The sequence below is a fragment of the Aspergillus eucalypticola genome, assembly GCF_003184535.1.
Source record: "Aspergillus eucalypticola CBS 122712 chromosome Unknown BO83scaffold_12, whole genome shotgun sequence".
Taxonomy (NCBI): Eukaryota; Fungi; Ascomycota; class Eurotiomycetes; order Eurotiales; family Aspergillaceae; genus Aspergillus; species Aspergillus eucalypticola.
Window position 1 is genome coordinate 713441 of NW_020290286.1, and position 22616 is coordinate 736056.

The window sequence follows — 22616 nt, forward strand, 5'->3', positions numbered from 1 at the left end:
AAGGGTTTTGGAAGATGGTTGATTTCATGGAGGAAATGTCGTTATATTGGTATTTGAGACGACCCTACAAATCAGCCCCCTCCCATGACTCTGAAAACCATGTTGGGAATCAATGAGGCAGCAGTCGTTGCTTCGAAGAGCCATGTCAATCTTTAAGTACAGCTTCTGGAGATTCCACCGGCAGCGTGTATTCCAATCCTCCTCTGATAACAGCAAGGTCTGACTTGCGTATAATCAAGACATCGCGCCCAGCAAGGGTCGAGATTGGGTGTCTTGACCCCGAGAACCAATCATATGGCACAAAGAAATGGCGAACATATAGCTCTTTGCTGTCCTTTGGTGTGTCCAGATCAGCAGTACAGACCCACGAGTGGGTATCCAGAAAGACAACCTTGCTGGACGCGGTAACACCGATACAATGTGTGATGTTCCTGCTCAGGGTGGCTATTCTGTTGATAAGGCACTGGCTCGATGTCCGGTCAGTACGAGTTAGCTTGTTCTCCAGTAGCGTATCTTTTTGTCCTGCGCATGCTGCGCTGGGAATATCTGGCTTATTTCCTTCGTTGTAAACAGCGAATGCCTCCGCATCGAGCAGGTAGAGCTTGCATGTCTTAGCTGAGCCATCTAACTCCAATAACTCGAGAAGTATGCGTTGTTCCCTTGCGGATTTGCAGGGAAAGGCATTCTTGATCTGTAGACCACCCAAATGAATATTGATCTCGACTATTGCTACTTCAGTCAAGTCGCCCCAGGAACAGATACGAGCGGTCGTGCCTTCGAAGCATATCACATGTTCTTCTGAATCAGGATGTTGCAGCCACTTGCGGATGCTGGGTTTTGACGAATATGTTCGCATGTCTAGTTTGTGACCGCTGATATTCCACAAATAATCTGCTTCCCGAGTGGACAATATGAACTTTCCTGCGACATCACTAGCCAGTGCTTGGGTAATCGCATGTCCGCAGTCGAGGCGTGATTGGAAGAGCATTTCGTCTGGCAGCCAACCTTCTGTCGGTGATTTCTTGAGTCTCCACCCTAATATTCTGTTCGACACGTCGATGCTCAGCAGGAGTTTGGCCTTGGGTAGCCAGCTGAGTACGTGAACACTGATCTTATGACGATAGAGTGTGCGTAATTCGTTGCTTGATCGTATACAGTAGAGACATACCGATCCATCGCTCTTGCTGCAGAATACGGCATCTTCCTGGACGTCCACAGTAAGTGCAGTAAGTTTGACTCTTGTCTCTGTGGCCACTATCTCGAACACAGTATTTGACGTAGCCTGGCTGCTGTCGTTTCCGCTTGAGTCACCAAGAAGAATAGCAGGTTCCCAGATGTTACATTCCGTACCCCTGATGTCGGCCAGTCGCAGGCTATCCGGGCTGAATGCCAATTGTTTGATGTAGAGTTTTGTGGACTCAACTCGGTAAAGAAGCGTCAATGTCTCGAAGTCATATATGTGAATTATTCCAGATCCGACACCTCCCGTTAGCAGACGCCCATCAGGACTAGCTGCTAGGGTTTGACAATTGGCCCGGAAGCTCACCAGAACCTCATCCTGGAATGGATCGACGAGGGTAAGCTCTCCATCGAGATAGGCTACCACAAGGCGTTCGATCGAAGGGTTGGGATTGAAAACCAATGCAGCGACCATTTGTCTGCTGGTTTCGCCATTGGCGAATTTCTTCCCGCAGCTCCCATAGTAAGCGTCCTCCTGGAGGTCCCAGAGGATGATGGGCCGTCGGCTGTAGGCAACTGCCATCATTTGGTGACCAACTGATATTGATACAGCAGAAGGGACTCGATGTGTCGGAACATTCATTCTGTCAGAATCGTTCCATGGCCGATGGGGATACTGCATTCCGCCTTCGTCGAGTCCCCACGACGCCAAGTAATTTTTGGTCGACGCAACTATAAGTCGATCATCATCAACTATCATTCCCAGTGGCCGGGGTGGTGCGGGATAAGTGGAAATCAATCGGCCACTAAGAATCTCCCATATGTTGATTGTCTTCATTCCGCATGCTGCAATCAGCCCGCGTTTGCTAGACAATTGCAAATGCATCACTCTTTCTCCATGCTCCAGTGTTGTAAGTTCTTGATACGAAGTAGCATCGTACAGCGTGACCTTTCCGGAACTCAACCCAACTGCAAAAATAATCTCGCCGTAGCAGATCGCCGTTGTTTGGCTCTGGCTGAACTCAATACATGCCAGTCGATCATCCCACTGGTTCTGAGAAAGGCCCGTCACGGAAAGCCTTTTCACAGAATTGCCAGCATCGTAAATGGTGGATTCCTGAGGGCAGAAAGGTATAATGATAGAGTAAATGGCCGCGGGTGAAATCAGTAGAGCGTCGGAAAATTTGGCAGCAACGCGTACCAGATCCGTTGGCCAGCCTCTGATCACCTGCAGGTCACCAGCAACAGGCGGGAGATGCGCCATACATGTTGTAAGGTATTTCTTGAGATGCTTTGCGGCGCGGATGATAAGATCAAGATTCTTGGTCTGCGCGACCATCTCTATCCATGACAGGACGTTCGCCGTGAGGAACTTGACAAGTAGGTGGAAGACATCAGTTGCAACTGGACTTGACTTTGACAGATGGAATGAGAACTCTGAACAGGCATACGCGCAGAAATTCGACCTCTTTCTTGAAGAGAAGGCCGCAGCACCTCGTCCACTCGTCCGAGGGGGCTTCATCTCGTCGCCTGTGAGGTACATAAGGCAAGTTCGAGCAATGCGAGTATGTGCTTCTTCCTTTCTGATAGCATACTCAGACTTGAGGTTGGCGTTGAGAAGAAACTCTCTCGCCGTCTCATGAGCCATCTGAACCTTGCCAAGTTTGTCAATTGTCACAAACTGGCCACAGAGTGATAATACACTTTCCTCTAACCTCGGGAAATGATCATTGACGTCCAGCCTCAAGGCGACCTCAAGCTCAGTTATTTTGAGTGGCATCGTTGCGCATGTAGTCCAGATAAGAACAGCCTTGCTCAATGTCTTTCCCTGTGAAGCTTGCGACATCGATTCGAGCGATCTCATATAGAGCCGTTCCATATCCCGGGGCATATCCTGAAGAGCCTGGCTTATCTCCTGCTCACTGTGCGAATTTGCCAGTTCCTTAAGTACCAACATAGTCCACAGAAATGACCCTTGGGACTTATCCAAAATCTTGGACACTAAGTTATTGCGGTCTTTGTCTCCACCTACCGCCAAAGACCCTGTTCTGGCCTCGACGAGCAGCTTAATATCCGGGAGAGTGTCAGACACGGAGACTTGCTCGGACATAACCTTATGCGCTCCAAGCGATGAAAAGTATTGGCATATCCCCGGTGTCGCCCTACTGGTCACTAGTATCCGTAGCCGAGTCGATTCGTCGAGATTGGTAAGGATGACGTCGAAAAATAAAGAGAAGGAGGCACATTCATCAAGTGCATCAATAACCCAATAATGACCCTCAGGAATAGCCCGAAGAATGCCGGGTTGAAATAGCCTTCTCCATAGAATCCGCTCGTCCTCACTATCAACTCTGACTCCCTGGCTTTGCATCTCAAGAAGTATTTTCCTAATCTCGGCATTTGTGCAAGCCATCTGGAGAGCCAAGGAACGCAGACATCCACTTAGTCGACTTTTCGACTTATCACCATATTTAAAGAAATAGACACTACAACCAGCCCTGGTCTTGTGAAGCTGACTGACAACGTATCCAGCAAGCACCGACTTTCCAGTGGCTGGTTTTCCATTGACCCAAAAGACGTTTGGACCGCTCTTGTCAAAGCTTTTCCAGGTAAGAAAACTGGACTTGGATCCAAACCACTCACAAGTACCTTTCATACGAGTGTCTTCGAGAAGGATAAGGTCATCATCAACATTTTCATAAATGCCTAGATACGTCTCAAGCTGCTGTAACTGGTTTCTCACTTGTTGTGTCTTCGACGTGACCACTTATCTGAGTCAGAAACTTGTCTATAGGTGTCATATGTGTCGTTAATGTGGAGACTCACCTGAGTGCGATATTCGGCCCACAGTCAAGGCTAAGGCATTTCGAACGGTGATATAATTAGGATCTGTGACCGCATCAAACTTGCAGATTGAGCGATGATCGGCTCCTAATGGGATCTGTTGCTCCTCGCGATATCCAAGAGTGGCTGAATCGGGGTCCACGATGAGTATGCTGAACAGTCCAACGGCGAGTTTGTATGTCTCGTAGAACGACCATAGTTCCATCTTGCCGGAATGATTCCGAAATTCCTCGTTGATAGATTGTATCGTACTGGAGCCGCGCTTGAGGTCGGAAACGTATGCGCGAGAGGAATGCGTTATCTTTAGGATATTTTCAAGTAGCTTAGCCGAGCCAGACCCTCTATGGGGTGTGGCAAAGAAATAAATTGCATGAAAGCGCTTCACAAGCTTCTCAAAAATGGCATCTTGGCTCGCTAGTAGATAAGCCTTTTTGATAACCAAGCCGCCCATACTATGTCCCAGGAGCACTATTGGTGTGTCCGCTTGACTCAGATGTGGAGAGGTGCTCAACTCCCCTAATAGGGATTTTGCGAAATGGTGTATGTCTAGACAGTTACCCTTGTCATTCAAATAGTCTGAGTTGTACCCGAAACTGTGTACTCTCACATTGCAGAACGCGGGATCCTTGGGAAGCCACTCCTGTGGCCAATAGTGGTAGCTGGCGGTTGATTTGCTCCATGTTTTCCGAGAACCACCACCAAGGCCGTGTACGAAGACAAACTCAACGTGAGGCTCCAATGGCGAATGGAGAAGATTTAGGCCAAGAGGGCCTTTTGGATCGTCCATGTTGACTATACTCTGATCAAGTCACGAGTACGCTCCTTCTGGAACCACGTTCACGTACTACGCAAGTCTGTTTAGCCATGTCTGCAAGTCATAACACCCTGAAGGAGAGCACATACAGATACTATATATATTAGCCCAACAGTACGGGCAGTGGTCCCCCAGGGCTGCTTGGGAGCGAATAGCAGGACCACGGTGAGGCAACGGAAAGGGAAAGAAGCGAAACTGCACCCACCTTTACCGTTGTTACCTTCTATGAGCCAAATTATCTGGCTATTATAGGAAAGTAGGACACCCAACAGCTTTGCGATTTCTGTCAAGCTACCATACTGCCCGGAGGGAAAAAAAGCCCTGGGCGCTAACTTTATCGCCTCAGCAAGGATAACATTCCCAAATAAGCAGTTTACGCTTCGATGGCCTGTGGTGCCAAAGTACGTGGCTAGATCAGCTAACATGGGTAACAGTTTCCCACTACACCTACATATAGTGGAGCGCGTTAGGGATGTTGAGTGGGTGATTTAGCGCCCCTAAGCACCCTAAGCTGCCAAAGGGGGATGATGGCGGCCCGCATCAGGCATTCCCCCTCATCCCAGGGGCCATTGGAAGGAAGGATTGATACATGCGATCTTTCTTACACTGCATTCTTTCTTTTCCTTCGTGATACATACACCAGCCAAGAGCAATTTTGACTCGATCGAGGTGAAGCATATTTGTTAAATTCCTCTACTGAAGCCTTTCGTGCAATGGCCGCTAAGCCAAGTCACCCCAGTATTCCAGCTGGCGACCATAAAGCCTACATGGAATATGCTCTCGACCAAGCTCGTCTCTCACCTCCAGCCCCGACAAAGTTCTGTGTCGGAGCAGTTCTGGTCGATGCCGACAAAAACGAGATCCTTTCAACCGGATATTCTATGGAATTGCCAGGAGACCGTCCGGGAGATCCAGGCAACACCCACGCGGAACACTGCTGTTTCATCAAAGTGGCCGACCAGCATGATATTCCAGAGAATCAAATTGGGAAGGTGTTGCCCCAAAACACTGTTCTGTACACGACCATGGAGCCCTGCAACCGAAGGCTGAGCGGCAATCGAACCTGCGTGGAGCGGATACTCCAATTGGGCGACGCAATCAAGGTTGTCTACGTTGGAATCAAGGAACCGGAGAAATTCATTGGGGAAAACACGGGAAGGAAGCGACTGGAGAAGGCGGGCGTCGTGGTTGAGCTGGTGGAGGGCATGGAAGATCGTATTACCGAGGTCGCGACAGCCGGGCACTAATACCTTCAGGGTATGAAAGATACACTACTCATACTCGGAATTTGTAGGTTTCCAGAAACCTCTCATCATAATGTGCAAAGAAATCATATAAGTTTTAGTATACTGACAGCAGCTGGAGAGAGAAATAGAAACAGGTCAGACACTAAACACTTCCAAAAAGTAAGTTGCCAGAAATTAGTACACTTCAATATATCTTAAAACCAGGTCATGTCCATGAACAATAAAGTTTGAATTTGCTGATGTTATAGCCAAGTGATCGACGAATTAAATTTTGAACATAGAATGTACTTACTCACCAGCGACCTTCTAAAGCTAGAGTAGACGAAATTAAATGTTTCATGTAGAAGTAGTAGTGTGATCTAGTAGTTCTTCCAATAATTAAGTATAGCAGCCCCGACCAGCTCCCGGAATCTGGCGACCGGGAGCGGAGGGCGGAGGGCGGAGGGTTCCATGTTTCCACACAAGTACTGCCAGTCGAAAACCTCGTTAAGCCCACCAATCTACAATCGAGTCCAAACAATCATGCTTGGCCAGTTTGAAGTCTTCAACTCCCTTCTAGTTAATACTCCACCCATGCTGGGGATCAGGTCTTCAAGCATTCAACTTTCCGATGAATCATTCTTTTCCTCCCCCCTTTCACTCTTAGCAAGCCTTCGTCTTCGCTGATCCTTGATTAAAAAGACAAGGGCGAGCACCGTGCCGAATGCCGTCAACCCGACAGAAAACCAGAGCGTACCCCGGTAACCATGCAGCAACTCTGCCTCCGTGTGTCCGCCATTGTTGATCTGAAGTTCAATAGTACCAGCGAAACCCAGACCGAGCGAAATACTATAGACGACAATGGTCATGATCACACTGGACCCCATCCCCTGATACTGCCTCGGCACCGCATTCGAGAAGATGATTGTGGCAGCAGGCAACGATGAATCCATAGCGAAGGTGGCGATAATGGTGGCGAAGAAAAAGTAAGTCCAGTACGTCGAATGTACAGGTCGCAGGGCCATGAGAAGGGAGGTCAGGAAGTAACAAAGCATCGCAAACAACATGATGAACGGAGCTGGAACCTTGGTGATTATTTTGCCTATTATCAATGCTGTTGATATGCCGGTGACGAGGATGGGAGAGAGCCATGCAGCTAGTTGGATGGGGGTTTGACCGCCTATGTTAAGGCATATCCGGATGACGTAGAAAAGCTAGATACATCGTTAGTTTGACAGAAATATTGGGCCAAAGAGGAGTACTTACCCAGATGCCAAATGTGGACCAGCCGGCTGCTGTACAACCGAAGACGAAGGCGATGTCGGAGGTGAGGACGGCAACAGGTAGAATTGGATAGCGAGCTAGGCGAATTTCGATGAAAAGAAACGCCGCCAGAAACAGGAAGCTGAGGATGAGACACACGTATACATAGGGTTCATCCCAGGTTGTAACAAGGCTCTGGTTCCAGGCAAAGTTGAACAGAACAAGGGCTGTCACCCCAGTGACACCTCCCGGGAGATCAAGGCGGTCTACAGTTTCTCGTATTGTTCGTCGCTGGTTTTCTTCACCTTCAACAGGCATATTTGGAATTGCAAGTATGGCGAGCACGAAGAGAAAGGCAATCCCCAAAGCCTGACTCCAGTATATCCATGGCCACCACGCCATGGCGAAGAGAGCCCCAAAGAGGAGACCGGCCATCGCACCGACTGGAGCTGATGCAGCAAACCATGCGAACCCCATGTTACGAGGGCCCTGCGAGAAGCATTTGCCGAAGATAGCGAGTGCATTAGGCACAGTTAAGGCGGGACCGAGGCCCTGCAGGACACGAGCAAGGACGAAGACGGGCCAGCTGGAATAGACAGAGACTCCTGCCATCATGCTGGTCAAAGCAAGCCAGCCCATGCCGATGATGAAGATTGCCTTGTTGCCAAACTCGTCGCCCAAACGTCCCCCGATCAACACAAATGTGCCTAGAGTCAAGCCGTAGCCAGATACTGTCCACGAGAGTTGACCAGGGGCAGTGACACCAAAGGAATCGCCGATTATTTCGAGCGTCGAAAGGCTGTTGCATAAGCCCAACTGATTGGTGAACATGGATGAACAGACCGTCATGATGAAGATGATCCGCCGAATCAAGTTGTATCTATCCGCAATGTAGACGTATTCATCTTGTGGAGTCTGTTCAGAAACTAGACCTGAATGATTTTGAGTTAGTCAATGGATTGATAAGGCCTTCAGCTATTGTGAGACATCTTCGAGAGCTATTTACCATCATGATGTCTCGATGACATTTCGATATCATGCGATGCAATTTCCTGCGCTCCTGGAGATGAGGTAGTCATTGCGACTCGATTTGAGTGTTATTCGACGGTAGCGATGGAGGAAGAGGTTGAGGCGATACGAAGGAGTACATTTTGACAATGCCAAGAGAGTGACCTATAAGGGGACGCTGCTAAGCTGATCTATCTCAACACACAATGCAGTCTTCTTTGATGCTATTGTCCAAAGATCGATTTGTCAGTCCCAATCCGGAGTAATAACACGGTCTATAGTACCAGGGCAAAAGTCTCCGGGTAAGTCTCCGTTGCTCCGTTCCCCGATTGTCTTACATAAACCGCCACAAAAATGTCGCCTCTGGTATATTCCAAGTCACTGCAATGGTTCGAGGCCCCTTATCAGCCCAAGCAATGGCAGGATAGCTTTTCGATAATAGCGTCAACAATGTAACTACCTCGCAACTTGGATCTGGGTAATCGAAACGCCACTTTAGGGTCACTATGTCTCATGATAGTGGCCAATAAGAACGGTGATGGCCGTGCGCCTTGCCAAAATCAATCAACAAAGCGCTGGCTATTGTCTGTCATTGTTGTCCGATGACTGTCTGTGACCTTCTGTTGGATGCTTACTACAAGACCTGCAGAAATAAGAATCAGCGCAACAAGCGCTTATCCTGTCACATATATTATCCACAACGCCGATATCGAGATAGAGCGACTGACTAGCGCTTGTCGGGACGAAAGGTTTGTGCTTTGCAATCGGTTTCAGGGAGACATCCTCGCTAGGTGTCGAGCGCTTTGTGCCTCGCGTCTAGTCCAAACCAAAATAATGTAAAATCCAGCAAGCAAGGGATGCGCAAACGGAGCAACGCCCATGATCGCAAGACCGGGTGGTATATGTTAAAGAAAGATCAGTCCGTGTATTCACCTCGGACGACTGGTCGGAGATAGCTCCATTGGCCTCGATCTCATTACTGACAATCTGCAGATGAAGGAGGCACAATTCTGCACTCCACTAACTTTGGAGCATCTGCTCCTGGAAATGTCAGAGCTAGAAGGGCAGCCACGCATCGCCAGTTTCTGCCCCCTTGCTTGGTCGCGACTGGAGATTGAAGCGACCGAGAAAGGAATTTCTAATTATGGTCCACGGTCACGATTTAATCAAACCTCTGGACAAGGACCGATGTCAAGATTTATTCAAATCGCCCAGCAAGAGGTGGGCTTTCTTGAGCTACCGTGTTGGCCGTATTATCTGGTGCCTTAACCGCAGTATGACTGCCTTCCGGATACCGGTTGATGAAGAAGGTATGTTGATCTTTTAATACCGGAGGACAGCACCTGAGTGTAGGGCTTCTCTTTATGCCATATGAATGGCTTTCGCCGACCAACTGTGGTCATCGCAATGCACCAAGGGACATCCCCACGATGGCTACCTCTGAGGTTGCAATTGTCTGGGAAGGACTAGCTTAAGAGAAAGGAGTAGAGACTCGACTGTGGATGATGATCAGTCGCCGGGTGTCAACAGACAACGTGGAAATGTTCCGTGTTATTGACTTTGAGTGCTCCGTACCAGGCCAGCGCACTGACAGCATGGAGAGTCACCGTGCGTCACGGGAAGTCTGCACCTCGGCAAATGTTGAAGGGCTGCATCTCGTATCCAGGGGACGATAGAGTCGGTCCGCGTCATGGCAAAGCTTGAATGCGGGGAAGTTCACATGAGGGTCAATGTAACCCCAGTGAAGAAGTAAACTCAATTTGTCTCTCATCCTCAACCACCTTCAAGACCCTGCAAGTTGATGGTTTTGTTCATTAAACAGACCGCTTACTTAGGTGTGTATATTGCAGGGAGAGCGTTGACACGCAGCCAAGACCCTTAATCTGAGTTATCTCGAGCATTGACAGGGGTGCTGATAACTAACATCGCAGCCGATATCGCCAACGCTATCTCTCCGGCTGATAAGGGCCACCGCGATGCAACCTTGCCGCATCCGTCGTCGTCGCATCGCCAGATCTGCGGAGAAGCCGTGGGGGGTTCCAGTTATCCTCCTCACGGCCGGCTGATAAGCCTGTTCCTGTCCGTTCTTGTTTATGCATAAAGCAGACCGTCTTTCTCCCTTCCTCCTTGCATCGTCACCTCTTGAAAACACCCCTCCCTCCAACCTCCCCTTCCCTATCCTCTCAGCTCTAAACATACATCCGCCGTTGGGAGGAACCATGATCGCCCAAGCCTCGGATCCGCCGCCGAAAGTCCAAAAGTCGGTTACACGCGACTCCATCACCGACGATGCTTCACACATCGACCGCTACGGCTCTGTCCCGGGGGTCGTCGAAGATGTCGTCCAGGTCATCGACCACAAGGCCGAACGGGCTCTCTGTCGTCGCTTCGATTTTCGTATACTTCCAGTGCTCGCATTGATGTGTCCGTACACCTATCTAGATGTTATATTCTTACCTGCTAATGATTCTAGACCTCTTCAATGCTCTGGATAAAGGCAACCTCAGTAATGCTGAAACTGCCGGCATGAGCGATGGTAAACCGGCCCTCATTCCTTCCTTAATCCTCCATCGCTAACATTACCAGATCTCAACTTCAAACCCGGCCAATATAACCTACTCCTATCCATCTTCTACGTCCCATATGTTGTATTCGCGCCCCCATTTGCCATGCTCGGCAAGCGCTGGAGTCCCGCACGCGTATTGCCCGTGCTCATGTTCTCTTTCGGCTCATTCACGCTGCTCTCGTCTGCGACCAGAAACTTCGGTGGCATGTTCGCTCTGCGCTGGTTCCTCGGCATGTCTGAAGCGGCCTTCTTCCCGCTAGTCATTTACTACCTCACGACCTTCTACCGACGTGGCGAGCTTGCCCGTCGCCTCGCCATTTTCTACGCAGCCAGCAACATCGCCAATGCCTTCTCCGGCCTACTCGCCTTCGGCGTCTTCCAAATCAAAGACTCCTCACTCCCAGACTGGCGTTACCTCTTCATTCTCGAAGGCGGTGTCACCGTGCTCTTCTCCTGCTTCGCCTTCTGGTATCTTCCTCGCTCCGCCTCGACAGCCTCCTTCCTCAGCGAAGACGAGAAGCTCCTCGCCCACCACCGCATCCAAGTCGACAGTTCCGCCATCGTCGACGAACCCTTCCACCTCCGCTCCGCTCTCGGCATTTTCAAACACCCCTCCACATACGCCTTCCTCGCCATCGAAATCTGTCTCGGTGTGCCCCTGCAGGGCGTCTCCCTCTTCATGCCCCAGATCATTCAACGCCTGGGCTTTTCCACAGTCAAAACAAACCTCTACACTGTGGCCCCTAATGTTACCGGAGCCGTCATGCTCATCGTCCTAGCCTTTGCTTCAGACGCCGTTCGCCTCCGCGCTCCTTTCATTGTCTTAGGCTTCCTCCTCACTTTTACGGGCTTCATGATCTATGCCGCTATCGATGACGTGGATCGTCAAATCCACCTAGCGTATTTTGCCACCTTTATGATGACCTGGGGTACCTCTGCGCCGTCGGTGCTGCTCTCCACATGGTATAACAACAACATTGCAGATGAGAACAAGCGTGTGCTGTTGACGAGTATTGGTGTGCCGTTGGCGAACCTGATGGGTTTGGTGTCGAGTAATGTCTTCCGGGAGAAAGATAAGCCCAAGTATCTGCCTGCCCTCGTCACAGTGGGCGCATTCGGTGGAACTGGGGCTATTCTGGCGGCGCTGTTGGGGGTATATATGCTTGTGGATAACCACCGGAGGGATCGTAAGGAGGGTATCAGGATGCGGGCGCAGGATGTCCCGACTGAACGGTTGCGCGATGGACCGGGTGCTGTCGGGTTCCGATGGTTCTTATAATATATTCTCTACGATGTTTACGAGGAATGAATACAATAAATGGGTACTTCTATTATGGTTGAGAAGGAGCCTTGTAGGTTAGTAGTAGAGCTCGTGCTCGCTCATTCATGTGAACCAGCAGCTTTATACCTTTCAACAAGTCCAAGCCAAGCTAAGTATATGTCAGAAGACCCTTTGCCCGGACCTACTGGGCCTACATCGTTAACATCCAAAGGCCATTCTTTAGGCCAATCGAGCTAGTTCTCTACTGCCAATAGGCGGCCCCCAATATCCGGTAGACCAATGCACATTCACCCTTAACTTCGTGGACAAAACTCCAAATATGGCCCCTCTTTCGCAGCAGTCAAATGGTCATAGAGCTGATACTCATCAGTACGATGCCGGCCAAACTCCGCGCCCACCTTCCCCTCACCAATCTTCCCCAGATCCCCTCCTGGAAGCCGGATATCAAACTCCCAAAGCACCCTCGCCAACACAAGATGAAGTTCCACATAAGCGAGGCTCTTCCCAATGCAACTGCGGGGCCCGATTGAGAAAGGATTGAACGCTGATCGTGCGCGTCCAACATCCCCTTGTACCGAACGACACTCATCCGCGATCCACCGCTCGGGCTGGAAGCAAAACGGCTCAGGGTAATACGCTGGATTATGATGAATGCTGTAGATGCAAGTTCCCACATCCACACCAGGGGGGATATACTGTCCGTCCACAGTAGCTCCTGCTTCCTCGGCCTCGCGCCAGAGCGATCCAGCCGCTGATGGGGACATGCGCATGCTCTCGTCAATGCAGGCACGCAGGAACACGCATTGATTCATTTGCTGACCCATGCGGATCTCGTCGGGGGATGTGAAGATAGTGCGAACTTCATTCGCGGCGCGCTGATAGGCTGCGCTGTTGTGTGATAGGTAGAAGAAGCAGGCCGCCATCGCGGTAGAGGAGGTGTCGGTTCCCGCGACAATCAGCGTCGCACTCTCGCCGCCTAGTTCTCGGTTGCGTAGGGGAAGACCGGTCTCCGGGTCTTTGGCTTTGGCAAGGTGTGCGAAGACACCCTTGCCTGTCTTGGAGGCTGCTTCGATGCCTTGGGCGAGCATCACCTCGACAAAGCTGATGAACATGTTCCTGGCCTTGATGGCTTCGGGGAAGAGGTATCTGTCCAGACGAAAAACGCTGAGCACGGGCGATTGGGCCAGGGTTCCGACTCGAACGTTGGACTTCTCGATCACTTCCGGGATGAAGAGGAAGGTGGGGTCACGCAGGGTTGACCAGGGGCAATCGAAGATGATGTTGCTCATGACGTCGAAGGCGAGGTAGTCGGCTGGAAAAAAAAATGGTTCTGTGTTAGTTTCATTGGATATCCGGGGTATCTTAGTGGGAAGCACATACTCATTCGGCCCATATTCTTGGGCGTAGACCAGGTCTCTGCTGGCACCGGCTTACCTCCGTCTCCTGCCTTCAGCTGGTTGCAAAGGTGCTTTATTTGTTCCAAGATGACAACCTCGTGGTTTTTGAGTGCAGAGTCTGAAAAGCCCTGGCTGATGACTCTTCGCTTCTTGCCATGCTTCTTCTTGTCAATCACGGTCAATGTGTTCGGGGCCCGATGCACCATGGCAGCATAGCGCTGAGCCTTTTTGAAGTTCTTTCCGTGGCTGTATATGTCGTGAAGCCCGTCGGCAGTGTTGACAAGGAGGCTATTGGGTCCATATCGGACAAAGTCACCTAAGAGCAGAGAGAACCCGACGTTAGTACTCCAATATTCGACTGCCATAGATAGTCGGAGATACTCACCGTACTTCTCGTGGCATTTCCACATGTCAAGATGCAGGTCCCCGCGCCATGCATGATAACCGGCATACAAAGTGGTGATCTTTGCTAGCCAGGGACCGGGATACTTGGCTAAGGGGTGAAAGAAAAGTCGAGAAATGCAAAGTCCCGCTGCCTGTGAATTCCGAATGTTAGTAATGCTGTTCATATCCATAAGGCTGTGGGGAGACGGGGTGACACACGCTGCAGCTCAAAGCTATGAGACCCAGTAGGAGTCCCTTGAGGGCGAAATTTGATATAATTTGTGAGTCGATCATACTGTTCACGCACTCTTACTTTTCAATGATAGATCTAAAGATTTAGAAGGCCTTTGATGGAAGAAGAAACTACACCGGTCCCCTCTCTCAACTTATGCTGGCGATTGACGACGCCATGGGCAGCAGGAACAGCTGTAGAATTGAAGCGCTGATCGAACACGAGGTCAGACAATCTATATTTGCAATACGCAGTTTCATCTTGTCTGAGACATTGGTAGCTGAGCCCTGGTGGTAAGGCTGTCCAGTTTGGGCTCGGAACCAAGCAGTTGGTGTAGCATAGCCTTGTAGAAGAGACAATGACCTGTTCGAGTAGCATGCATTATTACCTCAAATTAAACATTGTTATTTACCAAACACAGCCCTACTGGGCCCGCGAATAAAATATAACAGCCAGCTAGATGATGGTTGGCTTCCTTCCCCATCTGTGCACATGCTGGCAGCGCCACAGTGGACTCTGACTGCTTACTATGCTTACTATAGGAAGTCCAAGACATCTAGGGTTAGTTTACTTGCCTACAACCCGACAAAGGAACTCATGATGGATTTGAGTTCCTAGCTCCATGAGTCATCGGTAATCCCCCACTGATCCACAAAAACGTGGCGAAAGGAGGGGCGATATAAGCTGCATCATAGATGCTGACAGCATTGACATCAGAACAGGGAATGTAAAGAAAAGTCACAAGTATCACCTCTTTCAGCCCACCAGGAAATGAGGATAACGTGGAAAGCAATTGACTTTCTGATTTACACAATGGAAACAGCGCACATTGGCACATTCCAGGCCTCACTGCGTTCATTTCCCAGGCTGCATCCATGGGGCTATGGTGTTTGCTTATCTCTCGAAGACATCCGGTAGATCAGTTGAAACATTTATCTTCATCTATGCTGCATTAGCAGGAACAGGATCACCACATGGCAGTGTAGGTGCATTAGTTCGTTTCGGTTCGGTCTACCACTTGATTGAGGATGTGGTTTTACTCTTCAGCATTGGATGTTCGTCACTGATTTAAGCCAACAGATGTGCACTGCAGGTCCTGTTTTAGGTTAGACACACAGTAATTGAAAGATCTGTCTGGTCATTGCCTATGTTGGACGCGTTGGTGATATAGTAATAAATAGTAATAACCATGATGCTCATAAGCATGGTCAACACTGGGTTTCAGCCATCCATTTGCAAGCCATGACACTAAACGCAAGGCGAGTGGGATCGACAGCCGTCGCATCTGATCTTCTCCATCACATCTACCACCCTGTATGAGTGATTTTAGTTTTTGTGGAGACGCAACACATCATCCTGCTTGACCGTTATCCCCGCCCTTTGTGTGCCTCGCCGTAAGATAAGAGGAAGGTTTGACACTTCAGATTCTCTTGAAAATTTCATTAGTAGGCAGGAAATAGTGGATCTCGTTTGTAACATTATCATCTTGCAATGAGCTCTCGTAGTGGAAACTGTATATATGTCGGAGATATTGAGAGATTATCCTTTGCCTCAGTAAGGAAGTCTCATGTGTGCTATTGGATGTTCCATTGACATCAGATATCTATTTGTAATTGACGCAAATATAAACTATCATGGAACAACATTGTACAAACGCTAATGCTCTATCAACAAAGTAACATGTAAATATATCCCCGGAACTACACCATCTCCCAACTCCTTAACAAAAAATCTGTTCACTGTTGTCTCTTTAAGTAAAAACACTAACAAATATGTATCTCCCCTCATAATAGTGGCCACTGAGAATGTCATTCGTTAGATGTAAACGATAGGAAGGAATTCGTTCCAGACTCACCTTTTGAAGCACATCCCCCAAGACCGGACTTTTAGTCAACTGCATGATACCCTGAATATACTCCCTGGAGAGCTCAAATGGCTTGGCGACCAGATTAGGGATGTATTTCCCAATCAGTCGATCTGGATCGACCATGGGCTCAGATATATGCTTGTGAAGTAGGTAGCGAAAGGACTCCACTCCAGGGCGGAGCAGACTACTGTGGAAAGGCACGTTGACATTGAGCGGTATCGTTGCTCGCCCGCGTTGCAAAACTATCCGCTTCTTTGTTGCTGTGACTGAGGCTTCTGATCGTGTGAGGGTCTTCTGGATAAAGTCCTTCACTTCCTCAACACCGGTGAGACTCAAGACGCCAGATGCGATAGCATCCAGCAACTCTGACAGGGCGGCTAGTGCACGAAGCTGTAAATATAATATTTCACGGGTTAGTGGTTATTCGATCTGTGAAACCCAGACACCAAGGCCTATAAAGGTAGTAGGGGAAAATCTCACATCACCTGCGCAGACATACTGCATATTCGCAACATTGTAGTTGACAATCTCAAGCAGTCCTCCTGGACCCCTGCTGCGAGCAATCTCCGCGACACACCAGTGTAGGTCCTTCTCGCTGAACCTTGGCGAGACACGCATCGGGTTGACGGCACACATGGAGTAATCGGTGACACCCTCAGCGTCTCGTTTGACTGCATTCTGCATCGTCAGGCCCCGGTAGAAGACAAGAGCCGACACTTCCTCGATGGAAAAGATCCTGCCCATTGCAGCCAGCGCCACGTACTCGCCCAGCGAATGACCGGCGAATAGACTGTCTTCTCTCACGACACCCTTGGCCCGCATGTCTTCGAACCGTGCCATCTCCATCAAAGCCAGAGCAGGCTGCGTGAACTGTGTCTGATGCAGGAGGCCATTGGTGGAGCGGAACGTGTACGACCGAGAGGATGAGGTGATATCAGGGAAGACGCGCTTGGAAATCACCGTCCCGTCATCTCCGACAGTGTCGAACTTGAGAGAGGTGTATTTCGCGCGAACGGCACGGCCCTTGACACCACCGAAATACACGGTCAGGGTCTTCGGGTTATCTCGTACAATTTGGGATATGGAAAATCCTAGAAGATAACTCATTGGTCCCGATTTCTAGTACCCGTACGAGATTAGAGGGACTTCAGGCTCACCGTATGTTTTACTGAAATACTCGTCTGCGGTTTGCCACACCATCCGAGCACTCGCACTCTGCTTCTCAAGCTCCATGCCCATTCCCGGCTGCTGGCTGCCTTGGCCGGTGAAAACATATGCCACTGGAGGCTGCTCGACTGTGGCTTGAGCAGAAAGAACCTTGACACCCGAAGACGTATTGTGGACCTGGATGGAAATCAAGAGGTTGCCGCGCGACAAGCCTACCTGATCGACCTTGATGCCGAGCTTATCTCCCGGTGAAACCTTGCCGTCGAAACTGCAGGACCAGGAGCGCATTCGCGAGGGATCGCTTTGCGCGACATGCGCTTCGACCAGCGCTCGAACATATCCACTGGTGAACATTCCGTGGGTTACTCGATTCTCGTGTCCGGCGTAGCTCGCAAACAACTCTGAGAGATGAATAGGATTGCAGTCGCCCGAAGCTTGCCCGTATTTGGTTGCATAGTCCGGAATCGTAATTTCAATGTCATCAAGCAGAGTTTGCGGCTGCGCGAGTGCCTGGGAATCGTTGTCGAGTTGACTACCGTGTCTGCGCAGATAGTCCGTCACTGGGTTCTTGATGTAGTTGTCACCCGGGAGGTTAATATTTCCTAGAACTTGGGAGTCTCCGGTCACCGACCGATAGACGAACTGTCCCTCCACGGAGACATTTGCGTATTTGTCCGAGTCAAGGAAAGAGTAGCGGCTCCGGACTTCAAACTGGATGGACTTGTGGAGATAGTCCAGCAGGTCGATACCTGGATTCAGAGAGAGCCAAGCTCGGGACTTCAACAGAGCGATATCCTTTTGCGAAGAAATATTGAGGTTAAACCTCTCGTCTTCCTCCGCAAACGTGTTTTCGTAGTCCTGGTATTCGCCCAGTAGGATGAAGGTGCTCTTGATTCGGATTGCAGGCTTGTTATTCCGGCAGAGGGTTCCCTCTGCATCAACAACCTTTCCTGTTCCTTGCTTGATTTTAATCGATGTTAGTCGGCCCTCTGAAGAGAGACAGTCTCCTTCTTTCAATGGTTCAGCTCCATCACAGTACTCGAAAGAGTTCTTAAGGTGCAGAAGCCGAAGAAAATCTCCAGACATAAGCGGATGAAAGAGGCAACTCATGAGCGGTCTCCATCCAACCGCTATAGCCAGATCCAGAGGTGCATAGAGAGGAATTTCCGAAGTCTCTGACGTGTACTTGGAGTTATGATTGCAAATACTCTGGGCGAACTGTCGGATTATCTCTCGTGTCAGGACCACTGCCTCGCCGCGAAAGACATGATCTAAAGGAGAGACCAACGTCGTCAAAGATGGAGTTTTTCCGACCCAGATATGCTGATAGTATTGTTGAATCCGTGAATCCCGGTTGGCTCTTACTTCAGTAATGCTGGGAACACCAGGTTGTGGCTTGTACTGAAACCGTAACTCCAAGGGCTCAGATGCGGCATCCCTCAGAGTCATCAAAATGTCGCTGGTGGGCGCGGAAGAAGCTCTTCGTAGAGCGGCACTTGCGATCAAATGTGGCCGTACTTTGCCTCCTGTCGTTCTTTGATACTCTACCTCCCTGATGAAGATCTCCGGCATACTCGTCGATTGGGGATTCCGCACTTTGACGACTCGTCCTCTGCCCGTTGCGGCAAACAGTCGACGAAGGGGGTTGTTGATCCGCTTCCCATTTTGAACAATCATCGGCTCTGTGAAAATGGCACGGCACCAAGGGGCGAGGGTTGATTGAGTGAGGGCTTTCAGCCACTGTTCACATGAAGGCTGGCGATCTATATCCGTGGCTCGATAGGTGACGGCGTTCACCCCTTGCTCAAGAACAAAACCATCGCAAACCAGGGGTAGGGAGTCGAGATCCTCTGTTTTCCTCGCAAGTGGAACCTTAGAAAGGTCACCAGTGTATCGCTCTTTCAGGATCGGCTCTATGTAATAGTTATGAAGGCTTTCAAGTATACCGCGGACTGGCTCATTAGGTGTGCAGGTATACTGCGCGGCCACGGGTCCATGAAGAATACAAATGCGCCCAACATCCTGTCCGAAAACAGCTTCGAGGCGCTCTGATTGCCACAGAGAATCCTTCTTGAACCAGTACTCCATATCCTCGTCCAAGGCCACAATGTAGGGCACAGGCTTCTGTCCGCGGCGACGAGAAAGTAAAACCACGTAGTCAGCATCGGCTGCAGTGATAACTTCCTTCTTGGCTTGTGGATATTTGGCGAAGAGCTCCTCCTGGAACTCATGAGGATGGTTGAGTTGTGATGGATCTCGGAGAACAGCTCGGGTAGTTTTCTCATTCGCTGCTGCGCCGGAACCAAGTCTCTCTTCCATGCGTCGAGTCCAGTCCCAGACCAAGGTCCGGAAAGAAGTGTCAATCCACGCCTGGAGATGTGGCAGATACAGCAACTCCACCATTCGCTGCCAGACCTCCGCATAAGTCATTTCTTGTAGGTCGACCACGGCTCCGGCAACATCCCGGCCGAACCACACTTTTTGAAAATCTTCATTCAACCTGCGGATGTAATAGTCCTTGCGAGCCAGCAGCGCGTCTTTCTGCTTCCCACGAGGGAGGCTGAAGATATCCCGGTCCAATTCTGCCCAGAGCTTCACACCCCGGGTGGCCACCTTGTGGATTGGCTCTCCCATCTCGGAGCGGACGGTCAGGATACCCCCCGTAGGCTTCTTATAGGTGCCTTCCCAGTCCGCGTCCCCAACGCCAGGGATGTCGCAAAGGGCTTGTTTAACAGCAAGACTGGTACGCGCTTCCTTCGCGGTCATCACCCTACTTCCCAGCAGAATGGCATCAAACGGCATTCGAGGCCGGCCAAACAAGGTCTCCGACCACGTGCCGCTCAAATAAGGGTAAGACCCCTCTCCGTCGCCGAAGCCGCTGCCTGCTACCAGAATTACGTTGGAGCAGGCCCGAATCTGCGCATACCGGTCGAGGATGGGCTCATGAAAATCCTCGTAAGAATGATGACCTCCGCCGCGACCGCCAGTCCACTGAAGGATGATTGGGAAGTTAGGACGAAGACGTGCAATTTCCAGCACTGCGTCGATCGCTCCCTTGGATCCCGGCTTCAGAGAAAGGTGCTCCAACTCCAGCTCGTCAATGTAGCTTTGCACAGTCTCAGGAGACGGTACCCCGGCCCCGATTGTCAATCCTGTGATCGGAACTCCCGATCGCCGCAACTCCGCTAGCAAGGGGATTTGCCACGCCATGGCGCGTGGGTTCGCGTAGATCACATTGCAGGTAATTCCTCGACCAGGAGTGATTGCTGCAGCAAGAGACTTGAGACCCTCACGCATCTTGCCAGCGTCGGGGAAGCCGCCACAGGCTATCTCGGCGTGGTATCCAGCATTGAGTATGGCTGCTACGAAATCGGGCGACGTTGTGGTTGGGGTCATCCCGGCCACCATGACCGGAGGAAGGCCGATGACGCGAGTGAACTTGGTGTCGACTAGCATTTGAGGATCGGTGCTGGGTGACAGAATGAGGGATGGGGCGTATTCTGTGAACCAGGTAGGGCTGTATCGGACCGCAGCATACCGGGCATAGAAGTCACCTGCATAGTCCAAATTTGTATTGGTGCCTCGATGAGCGGAGACAATCATAGTTCGCAGGCCTGTGCCCTCTCGATGCTGGCTGACAAGACTGCCGATTCCAGCGTCTCCCCCAGGTCCAAAATCCAAAAGATGAGTGAAACCCGGCAGGACCTTCTGCTGTAACATCTCCCACTCAACCCGGCCAGTGCAGATCATCTGTATCAGCTGGGGAATGATGTTCTCACTGCTCTGGAGATTCTCAGCTGTTTCTGTGTGATAGACGGGGAAGGCTAAGTCAGCTCCACGAAGAGTGAAGGGCGCCAGGTCTTGGAGAAGTAAATCCTCCGTCTTCTGCAAGTATGGAGAGTGGAAGGGCGCGCCAATTGGTAGAAAGCGGGTGCTTATAATAGGAGCGCGTTGGCGAAAAGGGATCCGAGACGAGTTAGTGTTGGCCGATGATGAGCCATTCTTTCCAAGCTGAAGGATCCTTTCTAGTGCCTGCAAGGATGGTTGCAGCCCGGCGACGACAAACTGTTGTGGTCCGTTAACTAGAGCGAGATGCACAGCCTGCTGTGCGGGGAGTTGTGCATTAATCTGATCAATCTGTCTCTGCAGCGTAGTCTGCGGAATTCCCTTGATGCTGAGCATGTACGACGAGGGGGATCTCTCGAGGCCGGAATTCGGACACATAGTGCTTGTGGTCTGTTGACAACGGGTCCCGATCCAAAAGAGCACCTCAATGACCTGTCGGGCGGCCGTGTAGAAGCTGTCCCATGTTGTGACAGCCGCAAGGAAGGCGGCTACGACGACTCCCTGAGAATGACCGCTGGCGCCGTACAAATATTGTCGCATCTCCCCGGGTGTAACACCCAGATTAATACATGCAACAGCATATTGCACCAACTGAGACACAGCAATGAGCGGCAGACTGACGGCCGCTGTGGTGAGGTAGTCGATAGGAGGACGAGTATCCGGGGCGGCGAGCCAGGCTTGGACATCAAGACCATGCAGGAAGATCTCCTTGAACTGATCATCCGCAGCCAGGCGAACGAGCGTTTCAGACATCAAAGACATGAGAGATGCAAGGTGTTCCTCATAAATGGTATGGGTCTCCACGAGCTCGTCAAAGTAGCTCTCTACCCCTTGGCCGTTGAATAGCGCAAACAGCCTTGCTTGGCCTCGTTGCGCACTCGCAAGGAGCTCACTGGTCCCTGTCGTGCATCGGTGGTTGGTCAGGGCACATACTTGAAAGTACGTTCGCAGAATCGAGTGATCCACGGCTGGATCGCCGTTCATAGAAGTCAAAACGGTGTTGATGTTCTCATTCCGAAGCAAGCTGGTTTGAATGAAGCTCAGAATCTCGCGGAGAATTGCGACGTCCAGCGACGCACTCGATAACTCATCGTATGTATAGTCCAAAATAAATCGTAAAAATGATGAGCACAGCTCGAGAGGACTGGAGAATTCCTGCAATGAGGACGCTATCGAATTGGTGAATTTATCTTTCAACAGTCGGCATCTCGGTGCCAATTGACTGGAAATAGGAATTGAGCATTGAACTGCTCCGAATTCGAGTGAGATCTCGTCCGCAAAAAGTGATTGTGTTTGTCGTACTTCCTCCCATGGTGCTTCAAAGATTGAAGAAGATCCTTGCGATCCTAGCGATGACCACGGGCTCTCCATGATTGTGTTGTGTATAGCGGCGGAATGAACCTCTGCTCTTACCCACGCCCCGAGCCGCGAAGTCTGCAGTCAGTGTAATATAGCTTGGGGAAGACTTTCTAACATCTACAATCTTACTCCATCAATTACCACAGCCTACCAGGAACACCTTCGCCACTCTGGGCATATCC

General features: G+C 50.4%; 6 protein-coding genes across 6 annotated transcripts; 2 read left to right on the forward strand and 4 right to left on the reverse strand.

The window, feature by feature from the left end:
* Positions 1-145: 145 nt before the first annotated feature.
* Positions 146-4816, reverse strand: BO83DRAFT_445418 (NACHT and WD domain protein; the record flags this gene model as incomplete). The annotated part of the gene is made up of 2 exons (XM_025536552.1): positions 146-3945; positions 4006-4816. Coding segments are annotated over 2 exons (4611 nt in total), but the record flags the coding sequence as incomplete, so codon positions are not given.
* Positions 4817-5390: 574 nt separating this feature from the next.
* On the forward strand, positions 5391-6286 carry BO83DRAFT_34671 (putative DRAP deaminase). The gene is made up of 2 exons (XM_025528790.1): positions 5391-6127; positions 6213-6286. The coding sequence occupies exon 1, from the start codon at positions 5551-5553 to the stop codon at positions 6082-6084; it is 534 nt and encodes a 177-aa protein (XP_025388294.1). The 5' UTR covers positions 5391-5550; the 3' UTR covers positions 6085-6127; positions 6213-6286.
* A 397-nt stretch (positions 6287-6683) lies between these two features.
* Positions 6684-8405, reverse strand: BO83DRAFT_408295 (MFS transporter; the record flags this gene model as incomplete). Its single annotated transcript, XM_025534027.1, has 3 exons — positions 6684-7277; positions 7330-8252; positions 8333-8405. 3 exons carry the CDS (start codon positions 8403-8405, stop codon positions 6684-6686), a joined length of 1590 nt encoding a protein of 529 aa, XP_025388295.1.
* Positions 8406-10553: 2148 nt separating this feature from the next.
* On the forward strand, positions 10554-12179 carry BO83DRAFT_408296 (putative MFS transporter; the record flags this gene model as incomplete). The annotated part of the gene is made up of 3 exons (XM_025534028.1): positions 10554-10758; positions 10808-10870; positions 10921-12179. The coding sequence occupies 3 exons, from the start codon at positions 10554-10556 to the stop codon at positions 12177-12179; spliced, it is 1527 nt and encodes a 508-aa protein (XP_025388296.1).
* Positions 12180-12475: 296 nt separating this feature from the next.
* Positions 12476-14257, reverse strand: BO83DRAFT_313141 (cytochrome P450; the record flags this gene model as incomplete). Its single annotated transcript, XM_025527547.1, has 4 exons — positions 12476-13494; positions 13563-13895; positions 13965-14111; positions 14179-14257. 4 exons carry the CDS (start codon positions 14255-14257, stop codon positions 12476-12478), a joined length of 1578 nt encoding a protein of 525 aa, XP_025388297.1.
* A 1721-nt stretch (positions 14258-15978) lies between these two features.
* Positions 15979-22446, reverse strand: BO83DRAFT_338140 (fatty acid synthase subunit beta; the record flags this gene model as incomplete). The annotated part of the gene is made up of 5 exons (XM_025528498.1): positions 15979-15994; positions 16051-16452; positions 16543-17153; positions 17220-22230; positions 22378-22446. 5 exons carry the CDS (start codon positions 22444-22446, stop codon positions 15980-15982), a joined length of 6108 nt encoding a protein of 2035 aa, XP_025388298.1.
* Between the last annotated feature and the right edge of the window lie 170 nt (positions 22447-22616).

What these genes read in the sequence shown, in the direction of transcription:
- BO83DRAFT_34671 (XM_025528790.1), top strand. Translation starts at nt 5,551, where the DNA reads ATGGCCGCTAAGCCAAGTCACCCCAGTATTCCAGCTGGCGACCATAAA.